Genomic DNA, 25,015 nt, shown 5'->3' with positions numbered 1-25,015 from the left:
GTTGCAAAAAAATTAGTGACTCACAATCGCGCAAACAATTCTTTTCTCTCAAACATCCGATGGAAAAGTTCAGTCTTAGTAAAAAGAAACCATGGCGTTAATAGATGTGGATATGGAGTCCATGCAAGAAAATGACACTGAGGTAAAGATGGGTCGTAATATTATTTGGCATTCAGGCTCTGCTTCCATTTCTTTTATTCTAATGAAATGATTTTCGGGAATCTGCTGCAGCACACAATACTGAATTCAGTTCTGGTCAGAATCAGAATTTATTGGCATGGACACATCATGAAATTAATTGTTTTGCAGCAGCACTAGGTGTTCAAACATTTCTATAAAACCACATTTCAAAACAAATAAAAATGGTGCAAGAAAAAGACGAGGCGAGGCAGTGTCTGTAGTTCATTGTTCGTTCAGGAATCTGATGGCAGAGGGGAAGAAGCTGTCCTTGTTCCACAAAGTACTCATCTACAGGTTCCTGTTCTTTCTCTCCACCCCCCCCCCCCCCCCACCTTGAGGGTAGCAGAGTGAAAAGGGCAAAGCCTGGTTGGTGGGGGTTCTTGAAGATAGAGGCTACTTTCTTAAGACACTACTTCTTGTAGATGTCTTCAACGGAGTGAAGACTGTTGCCAGTGATGTCACAGGCTGAGTTAATAACCCTCTGGGGTTTTTTCTTGTCCTGAACATTGGCACCTCTGTACCAGACAGTCATGCAACCATTCAGAATGTTCTCCACAGAACACCTGCAGAAATTTCCGAGAGTTTTTGGTGTCATGCAGGATCTCCTCAAACTCTTTACAAGGTAGAACCACTGGCAGGCCGCCTTCATAACTGCATCAATGTGGAAGCTCCAGGAAAGATCCTCAGAGATGTTGATATCCAGGAATTTGAAGTTCTTGACCCACTCCACTCCTGACCCCTCGATGATTTCTCCTGATTTCTTCCTGAAGTCCACAATCATCTCCTTGGTTTTGCTAACTTTGAGTGTATAGGATTAGGTCCTGCCATCATCTAGGGTGGTGATATTTTGTGGGGCGGACATACCCAGGGTCCTGATCTATCTCCCTCCTGTACACTTTCTCATTGCCGTTTGTGATTCTGCCATGGTGTCATCGGCAAATTTGTAGATAGCATTTGAATTGTGCCTCATCACACAGTCATGGGTGTAGAGTGCATAGAGCAGTGGGCTAAGCACACATCCTTGAGGTGTGCCTGTGTTGATCATCAGTGAGGAGGAGACGTTGATTCAAATTCATACTGACTGTTGTCTTCCGATGAGGAAGTCCAGGATCCAATTGCAGAGGTGGGTGCAGAGGCCCAGGGTTTGGAGCTTTTTGATCAGCACTGAGAGAATAATGGGTCACTGATAGTCTACTGTTTTTAGCATTCTGCTGATCAGCCCATCCATTTTTTATTTTTTGGAGAGTGGTCACTCACACTCCTGAGAATCTCCATTTATCCCTCCTGCAGCCAGATGTCAAGCTTGACAAGCTTTCCTGCACTTTTACCAATAGACCATCACATATAATCCTACTGTTTTCAACAGCAATTCCAGTTGAGAACTAGCACACTTCAAGAGCTCCAGATGAGTGATGTGACACAGGCATCTCGGTGCTTCTATTAAAAATTATACATGGGTATTTATCTATGGGTAGGCACAACTAACAGATGGGGAATTGTCACAATAAAATGCAAACCTTGTATGCTTTGCCTCAACGAAAATCAGTCCTTTTTGCTTCAAATAAACTATCAAAGTTAACGTAGAGAACACTATTTTGCTGTTGCATTTTTGTGCAAGGTATAGCTGTTAGCTGTTAAATTTATCAATTGTCTTTTAGAATGACTGAACATTACAAATATCTATTAATTAATAAATCACTGTAGAAGCGGTGTCAGTATTGTTACCTATCTGAGTTGACTGCTGCTGGGGTACTGATGATTAGGGAACAATGAGAAATTGGAATCTGAAGGTGTGCTGGAAATGCAAAGCATCAGGATGTTGTCACTCAGTTTGGGATGTACTGACTTTGGAGGTGATGCAAAGGAGATTCACCAGGTTGATACCAAGTCTGAAGGGGTTGGCCTTTGAGGCAAGATTGAATTGTCTGTGTACTGACAATAACTACACCAGCAGTGCGAGTATAAGACAGCTTTAATAAACTAATATGTACTCTAAGAGGTCTTGTCTCTGCAAGATGAACCTGGAAGGCTAGACTGTATCTCTGGACTGCTTTATATACAAGGTCACCGGGATGATCCTTGGTGATCTAGTAGTGTAATTACATATCACCACATTCACCTCCTCTTTAAACTGTTATTCCCCCGGCCCCCCCCCCCCCCCCGACCCAGCCTGTATGCACCCTCTCCTAGACCTCCCAGTGCCACACACGCTGAAAGCACTAAAAAGGTGTTTGGGTCTGTTCGCTTACTATGCCCAATGGGTCCCCAACTATGCCGACAGGGCCCACCCACTTATAAAAGCTTCCTTCCCTTGTTTGTAAGTACATAAGTCCAAAATTTTTTGTGGCTTCTGTTGCTTTCTGGACCTCCTCAGTAGTGGTATAGGGGTGGGGAGTGCAGTCTGCCTTTCAGCCTTTCTTGGTGGAGGTGTGGGAGTGGGAAGTACTGGTTGGTCATGTGGCCGTGTGGGCTGGGGATCCTCTTGTATGGGATTAGGTCCTGCCATCAAGTCTAGGGTGGAGATATTTTGTGGGGCGGGCGTACCCAGGGTCCTGATTTCCGGGGTGGGTGGTCTAGTCCTCTGGGGTGACTCGATGGACGACTGTTCTGGTGACTGCTGCTGTGCTCCTTGTTGATCCGTAGACGTCTGTGTTTCCTCCACGTTGTTCACACGTCCGGCCGGCACAAGATCTGTGGTGGCCACTGAGTCTTCTTTTCCATCTGGGAATGTGATGAAGGCGTACTGAGGGTTCGCGTGCCTCAACTCCACTTGATCACCAGTGGGTCCACTTTGTGGGGTCTGCAGGGCTTCCGGAGGAGAACAGGTCCCGGTGTCATCATCCATTTAGGCAGCACTGAGCACGTCGTGGCTTTCCTTGTGAAAGAAAAGATATGGTCATGTGGGGTCATGTTCGTGGCAGTACACAACGAAGAACGTATAGAGAGTAGGGCTTCTGGCAACACTTCTTGCCATCTAATAACAGGCAGGTCTTTCTCTTTTAAGGTCAAGAGAACCGTTTTCCAGACAGTGGCATTTTCCCTTTCGACTTGTCCATTCCCCCTGGGATTGTAACTTGTAGTGCGGCTGGTGGCAACCCCTCTCTCGTGCAGGTACTGCTGTACTTCTGTGCTCATGAATGCAGCTCTTCTGTCTGTGTGTATGTAGTTCGGGTACCCAAATATGCTGAAGATGGGTTGGAGGCATTTTGTAACAGTGGTGACAGATATATCAGAACACGGGATTGTGAAGGGGAAATGGGAATATTCATCTATTACATTTAGGAAATAGACATTTCTATTATTGGACAGGAGTGGAGGCGCTCAAAAGGTTTGGTAGCTTTTATCAGGGTGGCTTTGTCTGGCTGGTAAAATTGTGGTGTGCATTCTGCACAGATGGGGCAGCTCTTCTTCATTGACCTCACTTCCTCTACCGAAAATGGGAGGTTTTGGATTTTAATGAAGTGAAACAGTCGAGCGGCCCCGGGTGGCCCAGATCATTGTGCAAGCTCTGCAACTGGGACGTGTGGTTAAGGATGGCACAGGTGCCTCTGGACAGCACGTCCGGGGGCTTGTTGAGTCTCTGGGGCAGTATAGAATGTCGTAGTTAAATGTAGACAGAATTGTCTATAGAATAATCCGTCAGCGCAGGATTTTGTCATTCTTAATTCTCCCCCTGTTCTGGTTATCGAACATAAAAGCCAGAGACCGTTGGTCCGTGATGAGGGTGAAGTGTTTGCACGCCAAATAATGTCGCCAGTACCTTACTGCTTCCAAAATGGCTTGGAAGCCATTGGTAGCCTTCTCTACTGCTGAGTGTCTTACCTCTGACCCCTTGGGGTTCGTGAGAAAAAGGCCACCGGTCATCCATCTTGGTTTAGGGTGGCTGCCAGAGCCACATCAGATGCATCCATTTCTACTTGAAACAGGATCGACTCATCTATGGACCACATGGTAGTTTTAGCGATATGGTAGTTTTAGCGATATGGTAGTTTTAGCGATATGGTAGTTTTAGCGATATGGTAGTTTTAGCGATATGGTAGTTTTAGCGATATGGTAGTTTTAGCGATATGGTAGTTTTAGCGATATGGTAGTTTTAGCGATATGGTCCCTAATGTCCCTGAATGCTCAGGTGGCTGCTGGGCACAGTGGGAAAACTGAGGCTTTTATAAGTGGGTGGGCCCTGTCGGCGTAGTTGGGGACCCATTGGGCGTAGTAAACGAACAGTCCCAAACACCTTTTTAGTGCTTTCAGCGTGTGTGGCACTGGGAGGTCTAGGAGAGGGTGCATACAGGCTGGGTCTGGGCTGATTTCCCCATTCTGCACTATGTAGCCCAGGATTGGCAACTTCCTGGCGCTAAAGACGCATTTGTCCCTGTTGTATGTTAGGTTCCTTCCTTGGCTGCCTGGAAGAAGCGTTTTAAATTCGTGTCAAGATTCTCCTGAGTGTAGCCACAGATTGTCACGTTGTCTAAGTAGGGGAACACCGCTTTCAGTTGGAACTCATCTACTATTCAGTCCTTTTCTCTCTGAAACAGGTACACTCCATTGGTGACACCGAAGGGGAGTTGCAGAAATTGATACAGCCTGCCGTCTGCCTCAAATGCCGTGTAAATGTGATCGCTGTTTCTAATGGGCACTTGGTGGTATGCTGCCTTCATGTCTATGGTGGAGAACACCTCCTACTGCGCAATGTTGTTGACCATGTCTGCTATGCGTGGCAGGGGGGTAGGCATCTAGTTGTGTAAATTTGTTGATTGTCTGGTTGTAATCCACTACCATGCGTAGTTTTTCTCCTGACTTATAACCACCTGGGCTCTCCAGGGGCTGGTGCTCTGCTCTATGATGCCCTCCTATAGTAGCCTGCGGACCTCTGTCCTAATGAAGGCTTTGTCCCTCGGGCTGTACCTCCTGCTCTTTGTGGCTATTGGTGTGCATTCTGGGGTCAGGTGTGTGAACAGCGGAGAGGGTTCTATGTTCAGGACAGACAGGCTGCAGTGTTGATTCTTTGTAAGGCGTAGTGGAGGGTGAGACTCCTTGTGCACTGTTGTAATGCTTTCTAACTGGCACTGAAAATCTAATCCCAATAGTACCGGGGCACAGAGGTGAGGGAGTACTAGTAATTTGAACCCTTCGTATTTTGTGCCCTGGATTTCTAGAGTAACCCTGCAAATCTGTTGTACCTCAGCCCCAAGGCTCCTGGCTGCTAACAGGATCTGGTGCTCACTCGGGCATGTGGGGAGGGCAAGACGGTTGACTAACCTCTGGTCAATAAAACTTTCAGTGCTTCCACTATCTATTAAGCAATTTACCCTCACATCATTAATTTTTTTTTTTTTTTTTTTTTTTTTTTTTTTTTTAATTTAAATTTTTTATTTTTCACACCATAAATCACAATAGCCATGACACATCATTAATTTTGATGCACACAGTGGTATCAGATAAATTGTGTAGACTCACCTGATTCATGCATAAGGAAGCAAGTCTGGCATGTCCTTCCATCTGATAGTACTTGGCATCTTATTCATCTCCTGAAGACTATGTCCTCTGCTCTGTAGCATTTGTCCAAAATGGCCGGCTGCACATGGCATTCTTCTTCTTGTATTTGTCTGTGGAGAAAGAAGAGCTTTCCTGCCTCTCATTAGCATGAGAATGGGCCTTGGCTGTGTCCTTGGGGCTTCTGCAGACTTTTGCATAATGCCCACGTTTTCCACAGTTGGAACAGACATTTTCTCTGGCAGGGCAGAGGGTTCTGGGGTGCTTTCTTTATCCACAGAAAAAGCACTTGGGACCCTCAAGGTGTGCTGCTACTGTGAATTCCTGTGAGGCAGCATATTTTTCTTTTTGTGGGACTAGAGAGTCCAGCAGTGTGATGTTTGTCCCAGCCCCAGGGTCCTGTGAGTACTCCTCCAATTCTTTCCTGTTACTTTCTAAAGCTCCTGCAATAGTCTCTGCCTCATCTAGCCCCACCATTCCTTTCTCCAGCAATTGATGTCTCCTCTCAGTGGACCATATGCCCGCAACAATTCTCTCCTTAATAAGGTCCTCCGCATACTCCTGAGCTGATACTGCTTTAAAGTTGCAGCCTCTCGCCAGGTCTTTCAGAGAGAGTATAAAGTCTCTGGCAGGCTCCCCTACTTGTGACCTGGTCATGAGCCTGTACTGGGAGTGGAGTTCGCTATGCCCCTTACTGTAAAGTGCTCATTGCCTCTTGGTAGGACCTGGCATCCTGTGTAAGGGAGTAAGGGTGGTCTCCCAGCTGTGCTAACAGCAGCATTAATAACTCTTTATCCGATGCCTCAGCACCCTCCATGTAATTCAGAAAGCATCTCTGCCAGCGGCTGAAGTGCGTACTGGCTCTGGGATTTCTGGGGTCGAGCTCCAGCCTGTCTGGTCGCAGCACATGGCTAAGCCACGGTCTCTGATCCCTTGGGTAATGCGGGGGAACCCCGGGGGTTGTTCCTGGTCTCCATGTGGTCTCTGGGTCTAGGTGTAGCAAGGGCGGACCATGGGGTTCTGGGAGCCTCTGTGGGGCTTGTGTCTGCTGGAGGAGTACCTGGGTGTTTGGGGCTGTTGGCTGAGTTTCTGGCTTTGGGACTTTTGCAGCGGGCTTAGGGGGGATCCCAGCGATAGTGTCGGGTCTCCGTGGGTCTGGGGAAACTTTTGCTGGGGGAGTGACGGTAGCGGTGTCTGCTTTCCCTGGCTCTTAAGTGGTCGAGAATGCTACACATACGTGGCGATCAGGAGCCCGACTTGTAGAGATCCTTCCACCCGCGCTTGTAATGCCTCCTTTCTGATCGGACCGGGGTTTAGAGTCAGTGGCACCTGTACTGAAAAACCCACGGGCAGGCAGGGGGCTCTTGGCCATTTCTTACCTGCCCTATTGTACTTCTGTGGTCTTCCCCACATTCCACCACGATTCCAGTTCGGCGTTCCCTCGCCATCTCTGACCTCGGATGCACATGTGTGCTGTTCATCCCCGGATTCCATTCCTCAGGAAGAGTCTCCAGGTAGTTTGGAACACGTGTTGGAGCAGAAGCAGCTTCCATCCTAGCACCTATGGTATTAGTTTATTAAATTGCACTGACAATAACCACACCAGCAGTGCAAGTGTAAGACAGCTTTAATAAACTAATATGTACACTAAGAGGTCTTGTCTCTCTGCAAGATGAACCTGCAAGGCTAGACTGTAGCTCTGGACTTTTATATACAAGGTCACTGGGATGACCCCTGGTGACCTAATGGTATAATTATATATCACCACAGTCTGTAACTATATTTGCTGGAATTCAGGACATCTTGTAGAAACGTATTAAATTATGAAAGGCATAAATAAGATAGAGGTAGGTAAGTAATTTACAAAGCTGGGGAATCCAGAACTAGGGGATATAGCCTCAGGGCAGTAGATTTGGGTCAGAAATTAGAAAGAACCGGCTTTCCCAGAAGGTGGTGAATCTGTGGAATTCATTGCCCATTGAAGCAGTGGAGGCGACCTCAGCAAATATATTTTAGACAAAGCTGGATAAATTTTTACATAGTAGGGGAATTAAGGGATAAGGGGAAAAGGCAGGTAGGTGGGGATGAGCATCAGATCAGCCATGATCGCTCTGAAAGGGGGAGCAGACTCGACGGGCCGGATAGCCGACTCCTGCTCCTCTTTCTTATGTTCTTATTAGCCTTAAAAAAAAAATGTTTGTGTTGGAGTTGCACTGCAATTCCTATTGGAGAGGGAACAAAAAGGTTACTTTAAAAAAAAAATTAACAGAAAATGCTCTGCAAACTGGATTTTATTAGGTGGCTGTGACTCAGAGGTTTATAAACAACTGCAGGAATTTGTGGTTTCTAACTCCGTACTAAAGCAGGCAGCAACATATTATTCACCACTCATTAGAAGATCCTGATGCCATCTATTTTTTTGAGCATTATCTCCAGCATCTTGTCAGGAGAAGTATGGTGATGCTCTCTTGAGACCGACTGCAATCTGATAATCAAATGCATTTTAATTTTTCAGCACAAGTGCCGGACGTTGCACGTGCAGAGGTATGAAAGGCGTGTTGACTACTTTTGCCTTTTCTTCACTGGACCATATCAGAACCTCTGCTGCTTGTGTGTTGCTTGATGAAGCTCTGTTGTTTTTCATTTGAGGTGATGCCTCTATTTTGTATTATTCCAGTTAATTTAGTTTAATGAGGATACATCTCCATGCATGATGCACCTTGAGATAGTACATATAGTTCCTGTGGGACCATTAAAGTTTCAATAATCACTTAGGTCCTGAGTTTAAAAAAAAAAGAGAAGCAAGGAGCTCAATTCAAATATTTGTCGTAATTACGCACAGAGAACCTGATTTTGGCCTCGTGGAGCTTGGGGAGACGCCTCTGGGCTGGACTTTGTGCCATCCACAAGTGCAAGAGAAGGCTAGCATCCTCTCCCACGAGGTGGGGGGGGGCGGGGAAGGAAAGTAATTGGACGAGGTCGGTCAGCCTGCATAGTGGTACACGTGCTCAGTGTGAAATGCTCTTATCTCAGATGTGACACAGCAGCTTCCAGCCGAACTCTCTGCTCTATTAATTTAGCATTTCAGATTCCATGCTGCAGGCTCGCATCAAGCCAGATTGTCCCCCTACCGCCCGATTTCACACATGAATTTTCACTGTCAGAAAATGACAACAAAATCCAGTCCCCCATAAGAAGGCTATCAATGAAAGATATTTGAACTGGCATGTTCTGAGGTGCTAAATGGAGACATTATTCCTTTCTGGGCACACTGACTATTAATTTGTGTTCAGCTCAAAAAGACAGTGTCTGTGGTATAACAAAACCGTCAGTGCACTCTGAATGAGGTCCATATCTTGTATCCGAATCTATTCTCATGAAATTCGGTGTTTTTGCACAACGTCATAGGGCAAACATTCATATTTATAACCATCTTACAACATTATTATTAAAACAATAGTGCACGAAAAGTAAGGCAGAGTGATATAATGGTGAACATTGAATTTTCCAGTTTCATGTCGTCATTTCCCCACCCCACACACCCCTCTCCTTCCAATCCATCTCTGTCCCATTTCTCTTTCCTTTCTTCAATCCCCTTTCCAGCCCCTCCATCACCCATTTCCATTACCTTTCCCTTCACTGACCACCTCCACATTTCGTCCTCCCTCTTCTGGTTCCGTCTGCTCTTCCCATTATCACGTTATTTAATGATTTGTTTCCAGCACGTGCAGCCTTTGTGTCCCCACTTATCAGCCTCCAACTGCTGTCTCAACTTTCACCCTCCCTGTCTCCTTGACTGCTACCATTCACCTGCCTCCATCTCCCAACTCCCCCCTCCCCCACCTGTTTCTATCCCCCTATCATTCTTTGTTCACCCATCACCCACTGAACTCTGTCTCACTAATCCCCCTCTTCCTCTTTAAACTGCTCACTCTCAGTCTTGATGTAGGATCTCGATCCAAAATGTTCACATTCCTCCGGCACCCCCCCCCCCCACCAACCCCCACACATATATCTCTGGGGCCAAAGATCCAGTGGCTCCAAATTCCAATCTGTTCACTCCAAGCTACCAGCCACCATCCTGTCAACCTTCTAGAGGAGCTCTATTGAAAGCGTCCTGGCCGGCTGCATCACAGTGTGGTATTATTGCTGCAGAGAAATGGATTAGAAGTCGATCCACAGGACCATAAAGAGAGGCAGAGAGGATCACAGGGGTTTCCCTCCCCTCCATCAACATGAACTACCAAGAAGTTTTCTAAAGTGGGCTTGCAAAATCATTAAAACCCCTTCCACCCTGCACACGGCATCTTCCAGCTACTCCTGTTAGAAAAGAAATGCAGGAGTATCAGAAACAGCTTCTTCCCACGGGCAGTGAAACTGCTGTATGGCTGATGAACTGCTCTTATAAATTCCTCCAAGAATCTTCTATTTATTTAACAATATCTATTTATTATTATACATACTACATGTAAACTACTGGCAAATATTTGTGCAATGTGAATTCCACAGATTCATTGCACTCTGGGAAAAGCAGTTCCTCCTCCTCCATCCTAAATCTACTACCCTGGATCTTGAGGCTGTGTCCCATTATTCTAGACTCCCCTGCCAATGGGAACAACTTGCCTATTTCTCAATTATCCAGGCATTTCATAATTTTACATGTTTCTAAAAGATCCCCTCTCATTCTTCTAAATTCAAGTGAGTACAGCCCTAGAAGACTCGATCTCTCCTCGTAGACTAACCCCCTCATTTTTGGAATCAACCTGGTGAACCTCCTCCGCACCACCTCCAAAACCAGTACACCCTTCCTCCAGTGAGGAGACCAGAGCTGCACACAATACTCCAGATGTCTCACCAGTACCTTGTACAGTTGCAGCACAACCTCCCTGCTCCTAAATTCCATCCCTCCAGCAATGAAGGTCAACATTCCATTTGCCTTCTTGACAGCTGACTACACCTGCACACCAACCTTTTGCAATTCATGCACAAGCATTCCCAAGTCCCTCTGCAGGGCAACATGGTGCAATCACTTGCCATTTAAATAATAATCTGATCTTCCCATTTTTCCTTCCAAAGTGGATGATCTCACATCTACCAACAATGTACTCCATCTGCCAGACCGTTGCCCTCTCATTTAACCTGCAGAGAGCTCTATGCAGGCTCTCCATATCCTCTGCACAATTCAGTATCAGCAAATTTATATACACCTCACTCTGTTGTTAACACCAAACATAATCACGGCCATGCTGAGGTATGGGTGGGTGAAGGCCAGGGAGGAAGCAACTCAAAGCAAGGGCCAGATCAACAGTGGTTCAACTTAATAAACTTTCACCCTCTATTTCTGGCATCTTTAGTCTGACCTTTAGGCAAATAACACAGCATCAACAAAGCAAAGTAAATATGCCAGCTTTATTAAAAGTAGGAATCTTTCCAGAGGCGCAGTTCGCATTACCATCCACTCTCTTTAATTGTTCGAATGTCAAATCGGGAGACAATCATTATGTGGCAACTCGTGAAAAAAGCCTGAATGACGCTGGAAATGCAGTGAGCCTACAGGAGCAACATGAACTCGCACTCTGGTCCCAGTGACCCACGGGACTGAGCCTCCATCATGGTCCCTCTCACCCTCCCCTCCCTCAATTAATTTTATCTACCATCCACCTTCTCTTTCACCCCAACTTCCTCCCCCTTCCAGACACCCTCCACCTCATTAACCACCCACTCCTGAAGAATGATTTTTACCACCCCCTCCAACCTTCCCTATCAAGACAGAATGCTCTGTCCTCAGCAAAGGCCTCACCGTTGTCCTTCTTGGCCCACACATCAATAAGTTCCGCATGTGCCATGATGCCAAACTCCTTTTCTGTCGGCTCCATCTCACTCCTGCAATGAGGATTTTCCATCCCTTTCCCCACCCCACGCCCCAATGTAGACACCTTCTCCTGCTTTAAATCTTCTCTTCCTGGACACCTCATTCTGACCTTTGCCTTCTCTGGACCTTTATATTTCCAACTGCTTCCAAGATAGCAATTGTCTCAACTTGACTTCCCTCACACATTCTAATCTCAGTCTCTTGGAAGACCTGGCCCTCTACCCTCTCCGCACTGATCCCAACCCCACCATCAAACCCGCAGACAAGGCTGGTGCCAAAGCCAGATGACGGCTGTCAGACACCTCCTCTTAATTACCCCTCCACAGGACCCCACCAAAGCTTATCAAGCCACTGTATCACGCACCAGCTCTGAACTCATCACTTCCGGTCACCTCCCTCACATGGCCTTCAACCTCATTGTTGCCCAACCCTGCGCTGCCTGGTTCTACCTCCTACCCAAGATCCGCAAATTTAATTTTCCTGGCAGATCCATTGTTCCCATTTGCTCCTGCCCCACAGGCCATGTATCTGCTTACCTCAACTCTGTTTTGTTGCCTCCAGTTGAGTCCAACCCACCTACATCTGTGAAACCTCAATACCCTCCATCATTTCAGTAACTTGCAATTCCCTGAATTTGACTGGCTCATCTTTACCATGGACTCCAATCACTAAACCCCCATCCTCCATACTGAAGGCCTTCCTTTCTTTCTTTCTTTTTACCCTCCTCCGGCTGGCAGAATTTGTCATCACCCTCAATAACTTCTTTGACTCATCCCACTTTCTCCAAGTCAAAGGGGTAGACATGGGTACCTGCATGTTCCCCAGCTCTGCCTGTGTTTTTTTTTTGATTATGTGGAGAAATCCACAAATTAAATTTTTTTTATTTAGTTGTACAGCACAGTAACTGACCATTTTGGCCCATGAATCCGTGCTGCCTAATTTACGCCCAATTAACATACGCCCTTGGTACGTTTTGAATGGAAGGAAGAAATTGGAGCCCCTGGGGAAAATCCACGCAGACACAGGGAGAACATACAAACTCCTTACAGACAGCGCGAAATGCAAACCCCAGTCCCAATTGCTGGCGCTGAGGAGGTGTTGCGTTAACCACTACGTCAACCATGATGCCCTGTACTGCGTCTGTGTAGCAAGGCTCAACTCTTCCTCTCCCACATTGATGACTACTTTGGTGTTGTTTCCATTCACTCATGATGAACTGGTCAACTTTATAAACTCTTTACAGACACCTTCTCCAAGCTCAATAACGACCACAGCTACTTCAACTGCACATCTTCACCCCTGTAAGGATTCCATTCCTTTCTCTCAATTCCTCTGTCTCTGTCACATCTGCCAGGATGAGGTCTTCCATGCCAGATCATCTGAGATGCTCTCCTTCTTCAAACCACGTGGCTTCCCTTCCACCACCATCAACTCAACCCTTACCCGTATATCTGCCCTGGCCCCCTATGCCCAGATGAACAACAAGAACAGATTCCTCTTGTCCTCACCTACCACCTCACCAGTCTCTGCATCCAACATATCATCCTCCATCATTTCTGCCACGTACTACTTAATACCACCACCAGACACATCTTCTCCTCCTTCTCTGCCATTCCCTTGGTGTCTCCTCATCCCCCACTACTCCTTTCCCACCAAGCTCCTCATTGGCACTCACCCCCTGTGACCACAGGAGGTGCTCCACTTGCACCCACACCTCTTCCCTCACCACCATTCGGGGCCCCATTCAGGTGAAACAACACTTGATTCTGCAGGGATCATCTGCTGCATCCAATTCTTCCCATTGTGGTCTCCTCTACATTGGAGAGACTGGACACAGTCAGGAAGATCGTTTCCTTGAGCATCTCTGCTCTGTCCACCACAACGGCGGGTATCTCCCAGTGGTCACCCATTTTAATTCTCCGCCCCATTCCCTTTCTGACATGTCTGTCCATGGTCTCATGCTCTGCCAGACTGAGACCACCCGCAAATTGGAGGAACAACACATCTTCTGTCTGGGCACCCTCCAAGCAGATGGCATTAACATCGACTTCCCCAGTTTCTATTAGCCACCTCCCCCACCATTTTCCCCTGTCTCCTTACATCTAGCTCTACCTCTCTTTCCCTTCCCCTTCCCTCTGACTCCTTTCACAGAGCCAAAAACACCCACCCCCCCCACCCAAATCGATCAATTATTTCCTCTCTCCTGTCCTTTTATTATATCCAGACCTTTTGTCTGTTGGTCTGTACTCCTCCCCCTCACGTTCTCTCTCTCTCTCTCCCCCCCCACTTTTGTGTTTTCCCCTCCTTGCCAGCCTTTTCATTCCGACAACTGCCAGCTTTTAACTCCCTCTTTGAAGGGGGCCTCAAGCCCAAATCATCACTTGTACATCATCACCTTCGATGGCTGCTGAGAAACCTGCTGAGTTCCTCCCGCATTTCTGTGTTTCCACTTGAAATGCAGTGAGCCTGTGACCAACTCTGAAGGGAAAAGATGGGTAAATATTTTGGGGCAAAATGAAAGGGGTAACTAGTGAGATTAAAAGAGGAAGTGAAAGAAGCACCAGTTGCAGAAGGGGTCTGCAAGTTGCAGGGGTCTGATGAATAGAGGGAAAAATCTTGTACCATCAATCAACCATTTTTACTTGTGCAATTCTCTGATTATTGCAAAAACACTCCAAGGCATTCCTTTAAAAACATATTCATCTGTATCTTATAAACAGTCCACATATATCTGTATCCTCTCATTACTTTAATTCACAAAATTAAAGCAAAGAAGGCAAACTATCTCGAGCTTCCACACAGAACCAAACAAAATATTTAATGCAACTGACAGGAAAGATCCAAAAGGAAGTAGAAGTTGGGGGAGGAGTGTAATTCTAAGACAGAGGTCTTGGTGTTGTAGATGTGACACCAGTGTTGTAATAATTGAATTTGTAGTACACAAGAATTCGTAATTGGAGTATCATTCCCATCTTTGTCACAGTTTACAGAAGCTTAAAAGATGGAGTTGTATCATAGCCTGGTTTGGAAAGTCAAGTTTGCTGAAGGCCGCAGAAAATTGAAACCTCGCCAAGCCCGATATGGCCACTCACTTTCCTTCCACTGAAGACATCTGCAGGAGGCACTCTATCAAGAAGGCAGGGACATCGTAGAGGATCTCCATCAACCTCGTCACACTCTTTTCTGGCTGCTACCTTCAGGCAGGAGGTTCAGACCCTGAAGTCCAGTATCTAGGTTCAAGAACAGTTTTATTTTCCAACTGCTATTGGACTCTTAAACCTCCACAACGTACCCTAACAAGCACAGCCCCAGGAAAACCAATGATTTGTCTGCACTATTTAAACATCATATTTTTGCAATATTGCAATTCTGAATATTAATCTGTCATTTCATATTTGTCTTCGCTCATGGCACAATGTGTCGATTTAATGTAAACATTGTTAGTGTGTTGTATGTATTTACTTGGGTAGATGCAGCAAGCAAGAATTTCATTGCATCTGAGCAATGTACTTATTTGTATATGACAATAAAAGCCTCACAAATGAATTTTTTGAGGAGGTAACAAAACAAATTGCTGAACGTAGGGCAGTAGATGTGATGTGTATGGCATTTGGCAAGGTTCCCCATGAGAGACTCATTCAGAAAGTCATGAGGTATTGGGTCCATGGAAACTTGGCTGTGTGGATTCAGAATTGACTTGCCTGTAGAAAGCAGAGAGTAGTAGTGGATGGAAAGAATTCTTCCTGGAGGTCAGTGACTAGTGGAGTTCTGCAGGGATCTGTTCTTGTTGTGATTTTTATATATGACCTAAATGAAGAAATGGAAGGGTGGGTCAGTAAGTTTGTGGATGATACAAATGTTGGAGGAGCTGTGGATGGAGATGAAGGTTGTTGTCATTTACAAAAGGATATAGACTGGATGCAGAGTTAGGCAGAAAAGTGACAGATGGAGTTCAATCCGGAAGGTCAAACAAGAAGACTGAGTATAGGGTTAATGGTTATATACTTGACAGTGTGGAGGAACAGAGGGACCTTGGATCCAAATTCATGCAGGGTTGCTGCATGGGTTGATAGGTTAGTTCAGAAGGTCCATAGAATGTTGGGCTTCATTAACAGGGGTGTTTAGTTCAAGAGTTGAGAGGTCAAACCTCTGGTGAGACCACACTTAAGAATATTGTGTTCAGTTCTGGTCACCTCATTATACAAAGGATGTGGAAGCTATGGAGAGAGTGCAGAGGAGATTTATCAGGATGTTACCTGGATTGGAAAATGTCTTCTGAGTCAAGGTTAACAGACCTGGGACTTTTCTCTTTGGAGTGAAGAAGGATGAGAGGAGACTTGGAGATCTAGAAGATTCTGAGAAGGATAGGTGGACAGCAGCACCTTTTTCCTAGGGCAGGAATAGCAAACACCAGGGTACATCTCTACAAAATGAAGGGGGAGAAGCTTTGGGAGCATCAGAGGTTAGTATTTTTCGAAGAGTTTTGGGTGTCTGGAATGCCTTACCAGAGGTGGTGGTGGAGACTAAAACATTGGGGCATTTAAGGGACTCATGGATAAAAGAAAAATAGAGGGTTGCAAGGTAGGAAGGGTTTAGTATTTTTTTCTGGTAGGAATATATAGGTCGGTACAAAATTGAAGGCCAAAGGGCCTGCACTGTGCTAAAATGTTCTATGTTTGAAATTCTTCTTTCATTAACAGCAAAGCATTGCTTAACCAACAAGGGACATGAAAATGATAGATGAATTAGGCTTTGTTCAAGGTAGAATATGAGCTCCAGAATTATTAATGAGCTTAAGTTTATGACAGGAAGAGGAGTGAGCTCCATTCTCCACGCTGAACTGAATAGCAGTTTCCAACTCCACGCAATACTCCACTGCTTTCCTGGCACCTTCCCATTACATCATTGCACCACCTATAACATCAATCTATCATGGTCTAACCTAGATCTTTCCGACTTTAATGTTTCCTATGGTATGGATTCTGTTCAAATGGTTTTATCTGAATGCCCCTGACCTCATTTGAAGGTTTTGCTGAGCTCAGCTGTGCAGAAAACATAAAAGTCATTTACCTAGACTGTGTCAGTGACATTGTTATTTTAACTCTGTGTACTTACTTAACTCCCACATGCGGAGAGGTTTAGTAGCCAGAAGCAGCTTGTTTCATGTTGTCATTGTTAATCCCAATTCACATTTTAAAACATTGTTCAATTTTTTTTTAATCTGAAAGAAGTGCAAATTTTAAGTGTTCTGTTCATTTTGATGTTTTCACAAGATAGTGGAATAAGATGGTATTCTATGGATAGTAAAACCCCTGGTATCCAGCACCTATGGATTGGTAGATTCTGGATAAGTGTATTTCCCAGTTGCTTGAGATTGTGTGGTTGAGCGATTGGTAAACTAATCACTAGGGGTGCCAATTTTAAACTTTTGTATTTTTACCTTTTATTTCTGCAATTTTCTTTACCAGTTGCTTGATTTCTGATAACAGGAATTTTACTGTATTTGGAATAGCAACTTCCATCATTTACAGTATCTCTGTTGTTACAACATAGGCCAGCAGCAATAGAAATTCACCAAGACAGTGGTATCTTCAAAAACAATAATTTTTATTAATAATTGTTATTAACATAACATTTCTTACTTAACTCTAAACTTAACCCCTCTATGCGTACGTGTGTGTGTGTGTGTATGGCAGGTCCCAACCATTACAATTCTGAAAAGTAGATTTTTAAAGTTTAGTCTTAGAAATGTTTGGTGTTGAAACTCAGAATCTTACCTGTTGTTCAAAAGTGATTGTGAAGTAGTTTGAGACACCAAGTCATCAGACTTCTCAAAACTCATGAACACTTGTAGAGTTGCTTTTAGAGAAATGTTTCTTCATTCAAATGATTTTCCTCAAATTTCCCTCTTTCATGGAGGTTACAGGACTTATGTTTTTCATGATGATTTAACAAACCCAGGCAAGGGTTAAATGAAGTGACCATTTAAAATGGACACAGCAGAACTGCCCTCTCTTGACAAAGAAACAGTTGAAGTGGCCCTTTCTTAACTAGCCACTGATCTTGTGTACCTCCCATGACAAGGAGAACACAACGGCCGACTTTCTCCTTAGAATGTCACTGCATTTCTGACTTCAGTTGAAGACTGGTTCAAAATTAAAACATGCTTTCTTGTAGGGTCCCAATCACATGATGTGACATCACTACTGGTTTTGTTTGAAGTTCATCTCTTCCAAATGTTTACAAGAAAATGCCTCCGATTTGTCTACACAGCCAACAAGCAGCCGGCCTTTTTTTTGTATGCACAGGTGCCTTTCTGAGCAAACATCCATGGTCCAAACTTTCAATAGAGAACTTTGATGTCTCTGGAAGACCTTTCTTATCTGTTAACACAAATGTGTGATATGGCTCTATGTATGTTTTTTCCTGTTTCCAAAGCCATAAAATAACTAACATTTTTTTATAAACTAATAACATGATTTTTAACACTGTTTAATGCAGTAGGATGATGGCAGTGACGGAATCCTGTCTTATTGCTGCTTTGCCAAGGACTTCTCAGAGGAGGAAAGAGTGCAATGTCACTCATCAGTCAGTGTATTATTAAACAAGAAAGTCTGCAGATGCTGAGGCCGAGCGCAATCCACAAACGTGCTGAAGAACTCTGCAGGTCATGCAGCATCCATGAGGAGTGAAGGATAACCCAAGGCTGAAACGTTAATTACCCTTTACTTCCTATGGATGCTGAGAGACGAGTTGAGTCTCTCCAACATATTTGTGTACAGTATTGCTGAATCTGGTGCACTTATTTGACCTGTTATCACTGCATTATCCAACATGCAAAATGCAGAATCGGAGCCCAGATTCAGAACAAATATTGGTGATGGCCCTTTGGAATCTGTACTTGTAAGCTGTTATAGAACGTAGACCATTACAGTACAGTACATACCCTGTGGCCCTCATGTTGTGCTGACCTATATATTCTTCCCTCTTTTTTTCTTTCATCCATGTGCCAGTCTAAGAGTCTCTTAAATGACCCTATTGTTCCAGGCTCCTCCACCATCCCTGGTGAGGCATTTCAGGCCCCCACAACTCTGCGTAACAAAAGAAAATCTCCTAAACTTTCCTCCCTTCACTTTGTAGATATGTCCCCTGGTGTTTGCTATTCCCACCCTGGGGAAAAAGGCACTTTCCACCACCCCTCTGTGGAAATTTGCCAGGGTTTCCAATGTTATGCCAAACCTCTGCAAACTCCTGAGGAAGTAGAGGTGCTTTCTTCATGATGCCATTAGTGCCATTACTCCAGCAAAGATCTTCCAAGGTAATGACTGCCAAGAACTTAGATTTGCTCACCCTCTCCACCTCTGATTTCTCCCAATGATCAATGATTCGTACATCTCTGGTTTTTCCCTTCCTGAAATCAACAATTACCACACTAATCACAGCTGGTAGAACGAGTGAAGAAATGCTGAGTCATTTTGTGGTTATCGTAGAAGAGCAGGGCGGATTTGACATCGTAGTTGGTTTTCCTCTTCCTATTAGTTTCATTCATTCATAAGCAGAATCTTGTGGGTGCTAAATATGTTCAGCAGACCAGGCAGCATCTGTGGAGAGAGAAATAAAGGGAATGTTTCAAGTCAATTGGATGAAGAGTGAGCAATCTTTACCGGTTCCACTGTTTTCCATATTAATTTCCTGTGAAGTGGTCAGTCTTCTCATGTGAAAAGCCAGTCACACCCATGATCTTCACAAGGACCACTGGAGTCTCCCAACAGTGCACTATCGAAGACATGAATGGATAGATAGAGTGTGCATGGATTCTTTTATGTAGGATCAATGCCAACATTTTTAAGTTCTCTGTTGAAATTCACAGTGACGCTCATTGATGGAAGTATCAACACCAATGGAATTGTTTTCCTTTTAAGCCACTAACGTTGACGTATCTGTACAATTGCACTGAGTGAAAGTCCATTCATTAGCCAGACTTAATGTTAGGAAATGCAAGTTGTCATTGTCATAAACATTTTCATCTCTAGAACTTTCTCCTCTGTGAATTTACAGACAGCAACTTCATCCTTGCAAATGCTCAAGTGTACCGGGGCTTTCCCATTGTCTACTGCTCGGATGGATTCTGTGACCTCACTGGCTATGCCCGCACAGAGGTTATGCAGAAGAATGGTGGATGCCGGTTCCTGTACGGTGCAGAGACCAGTGACCAGCTCTCCATCCAGATTGAAAAAGCACTTGACAGCAAGCAAGAGTTTCAAGGGGAAGTGCAGTTATACAAGAAATCTGGTAAGGTGTTCAGTGCTGCAGGGCATTGTGCGATCGTATGTACCCATTACCTCTCCCCCAAAGTAGCCGTTCCATATATTGGTAGCATATCAAAAGGGTCACTAAAGGCATTGCTTAGAAATGATCACTTAGAACTCTGGCAATCTAAACTGAGCAACTCTCTCTACATCTGTCCTGTATTGAAACATTCTCACTTTATTATGATTACTAGATGATCGGCCCAATTCCAATCCAATTTGTTTGGTGGAAGAAAAGAAAATTTGTGTATTGTCTTTTAAAAAGGTTCTGCAGCCAGTGACATTCTTTTTAAGTCCATTTATTGTTGTGATGTAGGAAATGTAGCAGTGTGAGGGTCATCATTACCGATGTTGATTGAGAGATGTGTTAATTATAACTCTAGTTAAGGTTGAGGAGCCTTAAAGTACAACAGACAGAACAAACAGGTAGTGGTTCCACTATTGTCACATAGCACTACATTTACAATGTAACTTACATGAAATTCTTTAACTTTTGTCCACCGTAAGGCAGACAGAGAGTCGCCACTTTGTCCAGCGCCCCTCACAGAAACCTTCAGCACCTGGTGTTCCTAGGCGCTCTCCCCTCCAAGTACTGACCAGGCCTGACCCTGTTTAGCTTCCGAGATCAGACAATCTCACGTGTATTCAGGCTATTAGGACCTCAGTTTTAATATCAGGGTCTGCTCCCTGTCAGATCAGCATTTATTCATCAGATTTTCGTTTTATGGTCAAGCCTCTGGAGTAAATACAACAAGGGTATTAGCGAACAAGTTGGAAATAAACTACAGAATTTTATTCTCATTTATCTTCACGGATCATACAAAGTAGAAGCAGCTAAAAATGGCTCCATGTCTTTAAGCATTGAATTTCTGAAGTCAAGGACTTCAATAAATTGCTCCATTATTATACAGCAAAATCCCCGCCATCCGGCATCTACGGGGATTGTGGATGTGAATTTTCCAGTTGACTGAGACCCACCCTGACAATGCCTGACTAATACACCTGCATTAAGAATGCACAGATTAAAAGACAAAAAACAGTCCAAAATGTGAAAAAGAATCGGTATTGTAGTCCTTAATTATGTAAAGTTCACTTTTATTAGATAATTTCCGTACCTTACAAAATTTAAATTTAAATTCGAAGCCCAGTCGCTGGCGATCTTACAGCATTGTGCTAACCATGCCACCGTCATAATTAATCCCCTAAGTTTACAGATAAAACCTTACCAATATACTTAAAATTAATAAAGATAAAGACTCTTTCTAGGCAGGGATAGGGAGACACTTTGGGAGAGTTGCCCCAGTGGCAAGCAACTTCGGTCGGCTCTTCATCCTGGGCGCCACCATTTTATTTAAACACAACTTTATTCAAACAGTTGCAGGGCGCTCTGCTGGCTGAACGTTTGCTCCCATCTTCACCAAGAGGTTGTGTGTTGTGTCACAAAACACTTACTTATACAATTTTAAACTTTTATTTAAATTTTTATTTATTCCCTTGATTTTTCTTTTGCCTGTTGGTTGGGTTGCCAGTTGCTTGAATTCCATATACCAGGAACGTTACTGTATCGTGCATAGAACCGACCAGTGCCAAGTTTCAAATTACTGGAAGGACATGCCCAGTTTGAAATTCTAATCTTGCTTTATAATAGTATCTAGATATTGATCTCTGAGATTTATTCAGTGGAATGTACTGCCAAGCAATTTTTTTTCATCTTTGGCTTCCTTGAAAAAATTAAGTAGTTTCAACCTCCCTACAAACTTCAAACCTCCTTTTCATTAAAAAAAAACACATGAATTCAGCCTTACAAATTCAGCCTTAATTTTAATTACCAGTAAATATCCTTCTCTAGTCAAGTCAAGTTTATTGTCATCTGATTACACAAATACAACCTGACGAAACAGCTTTCTCTGGTCCTTGTTGCAAGACACACAACCAGACATAACACAAAACACATATGCAGGACAAGTATTCATCGATATAAATAAATATTTTGTTTTAATGAATATGAGCGTCTCAGGTGGTTAATGTGAGTAGATCCTTTGGTCATTCAGCATTCTCACTGCCCGTGGGAAGAAGCTGTTCCTCAGCCTGGCTCTGATACTCCTGTATCTCTTTCCCTCTCTACTAATTAGAGTGAAAATAATAACTTTAATTACAAAGCTGTCTTGGGCACTTGGGACCATCCTGACTCTCTGGTGACTGAACTATCTAATGTATCTATGGACTACAAACTGGGAATCCTGTAGCCTTCCAACAGTGTGGTCTTTTGTTCTTCCTCAAAAGGCAATCCTCTCTCTGTGAAAATACATCAATCTATTAATTTAATAATGATCTTGCCAAATAATTTTTACTGATTCTTGTGCTCTACCCTCTCCATTTTCGCATTTGTACCAAGGATGCCAGGATAAGCACACAAGAATGCGAACAGGATTATAATTAGAGCTCTATGAAAGGAAAATGAAGTTTGAATGAGAAACAAAATTCTCTTATTTGATTGACCACAATGAAAACAGTCTATACAATGCAATAAATCCTTTCGATAAAGATTGGGATGCCCTAGAGATGTTAATTTCTTCAGTTGAGGAATCCAATCATCTTTTATACCTTTGAGTATTGCAGTTACATTTAGATAATGAAGCAATCAAGAACTGTGTGTGGCAGGATGCGGAGAACACTCTGACTTGGGCTGATTTGTCTCTCAGGAAGAACGTAATGGCCAGATTCAACAAGGTGGACTGTAAACCACATTCACTTCACGTTCAACTTTGTACAGTTGAGATGCAGGTCTAATATCCGGAAGTGTGAACCATTAATCTGAGGAATCAAGGACAGGAGGGAACAACTTCAGGATTGAAGGACGCCTATTTAAAGCAGAGATGTGGAGGAATGTCTTTAGCCAGAGAGTGGTGAACCTCTGGCACTTGCTGCCATGGGCTGCTGTGGAGCCAGGTTGTTGGCAGAGCTTAATAGGTATCTGAATAGTCAAGGTATCAAAGGTTTGGGGGAGAAAGCAAAGGAGTGGGGTTGAGTGGGAGAATGTAAAAACACCCCAAAATGCTGGAGGAATTCAACATCTATAAAAAACAAAGATATATTGCTGACATTTCGGACCTGAGCCCTTCTTCAAGGGATAAGAGAATGAATATCTTTGCTTGTTATGTTCCTCCAGACTTTCATGCTTCATGAGTTGGAGAATGGATCAGCTCATAATAGAAAGGTGGGCTGGACTCAGCTGGTCGAATGGTCTACTTCTGGTCCTATAATCTTATGGACATGAGTTTGAATTCACTATAGAAACTGGAGAATTTATTTTAAAGTAACTAAATAAATAGGTAATTTTAAAATGTGCTGAAGCCATCAATCCTGCTAATTGTGAATCTACTAAAATCAGCCTGTCCTTCAGAGAGACTTACTTGGTGTATCCTTTAAGAGCATAAGAAATAGGAGCAGGAGTCGGGCATCCGGGCTGTCGAAGCTGCTCCGCCATTCAATGAGATCATGGGCTGATCTGATGATCGGCTCATCCCCACCTACCTGCCTTTTCCCCCATAGCCTTTAATTCCCCTACTATGTAAAAATTGGTCCATCACCCTCTGGGGGAAAGCCGTTCCTCCTCATCTCCATCCTAAACTTACTACTCTGGATCTGAGGCTCTGGCCTCTGGTTCTAGTTTCCCCAACAATGGAAACAACTTACTTTCATAAGCCTTTTATATGTGACTCTAATCCTTGGATATGATTGGTTTTTAAGTGCTTCTGTTTCTGGCCGTCCTTGATGCTAAAAGTCTCAATTCGTAAATGAATCGATGTTTGTGGTAAACAACAGTAATGCTGTGATTGGCTACTGCCAGCTGGAAACGCCTCCTGAGATCGATCCTACCCACAACCCTTTGCATACTCCCTATTCGTTCTGCCAGGATCAGTTGATGAGGTTAGCTCCTGCTCCAGTCCATAGTCAATAAAAGCCCATTGGTTTCACAACCTTGTTCTTTTGTGGTAATTGTTGATGCATCCATTTTATTGATTATAATTTTTCAAGAAAGATGGAGCAATACCTGAAGCCCGATACCAGATAAGTACATTGGCCAAAGAGACTGGACATCTTGGACCAGTGGTTCAGTTTCTGGCAACACAAAGGACCCCTCCCGCCAGAGGCTACTTAACATGATAAGAGCCAAGGATAACAGGAAACATACCAGCATGGGTAGAGTATTGGCTGATTGGCAGGATGCAGAGAGTTGGAATACAGAGATCCTATTTTGATTGGCTGCCATATTCTAGTGGTGTTCCAGAAGGCTTGGACGGCTTTTTTTTTATGTTGTACATTGATGATTTCGATGATGGAATGAATGACTTTGTGGTCATGTTTGCAGATGATATGAAGGTAGGTGGAGAAGCAGGTAGTGTAGAGGAAACAGGGAGGCTGTAGAAGGACTGGGCAGTGAAGTGGCAAATGAAATACAATGTCAGAAAGTGTACAGTCATGCATTTGGTGTGTGCAAAAATAAATAAGTAAATGAATGGGAAGAATGTTATCTAAATGAGGAGAAAATTGAAAATGTCCTGATGCAAAGGGACCTGGGAGTCCTCGTGCAGGACGGGCCTGAAGGTAAACTTGCAGGTTGAGTCAGTGGTGAAAAAGGCAAATGCTTTGCTGGCGTTCATTTCGAGACGAATGGAATATAAGAGCAGGGATGTGACGTTGAGGCACTCATTAGAAGGCACTCATTTGGAGTAGTGTGAGCAATTTTGGGTGTCTTATTTGAGAAAAGACGTACTGGTGTTGGAGAGGGTTCAGAGAAAGTTCACAAGGATGATTCCAGGAATTAAAGGGTTAAACACGAGGAGCTTTTCACAGCTCTTGGCCTGTGCTTGTCAGAATTTAGAGAATGATAAGGATCTCATTGAAACATTTCAAATGTTAAAAGGCATGATGTAGAAAGGTTGTTTCCCATGATGGGAGAGTCTAAGACAAGTGGGCACAACTTCAGGATTGAATTGTATGTGCTTAGAACAGAGATGTGGAGGATTTTATTCATCCAGAGCATTGTAAATATGTGGAATTTGTTGCCACATGCCATTGGTGTATTTAAGGCAGAGACTGATAGGTTCTTGATTAGCCAGGGCATGAAAGGTTATGGGGAGAAGGCCAGGCAGTGGGG

General features: G+C 44.0%; 1 protein-coding gene across 1 annotated transcript in view; it reads left to right on the top strand.

Annotated features, from left to right (window-relative positions):
* Nucleotides 1-25,015, top strand: part of LOC138746674 (voltage-gated delayed rectifier potassium channel KCNH4-like) — a 172,920-nt gene that overhangs the window by 49,280 nt on the left and 98,625 nt on the right. Inside the window, exon 2 of the mRNA XM_069904963.1 lies at nucleotides 19,604-19,837. Within this exon, the coding sequence (XP_069761064.1) occupies nucleotides 19,604-19,837 (234 nt within the window). The remainder of the gene's footprint in view (nucleotides 1-19,603; nucleotides 19,838-25,015) is intronic.

The sequence above is a fragment of the Narcine bancroftii genome, chromosome 12 (assembly GCF_036971445.1).
Source record: "Narcine bancroftii isolate sNarBan1 chromosome 12, sNarBan1.hap1, whole genome shotgun sequence".
Taxonomy (NCBI): Eukaryota; Metazoa; Chordata; class Chondrichthyes; order Torpediniformes; family Narcinidae; genus Narcine; species Narcine bancroftii.
Note: the sequence above shows the minus strand (reverse complement) of the source record. Positions and strands in the feature narration are given on the sequence as shown.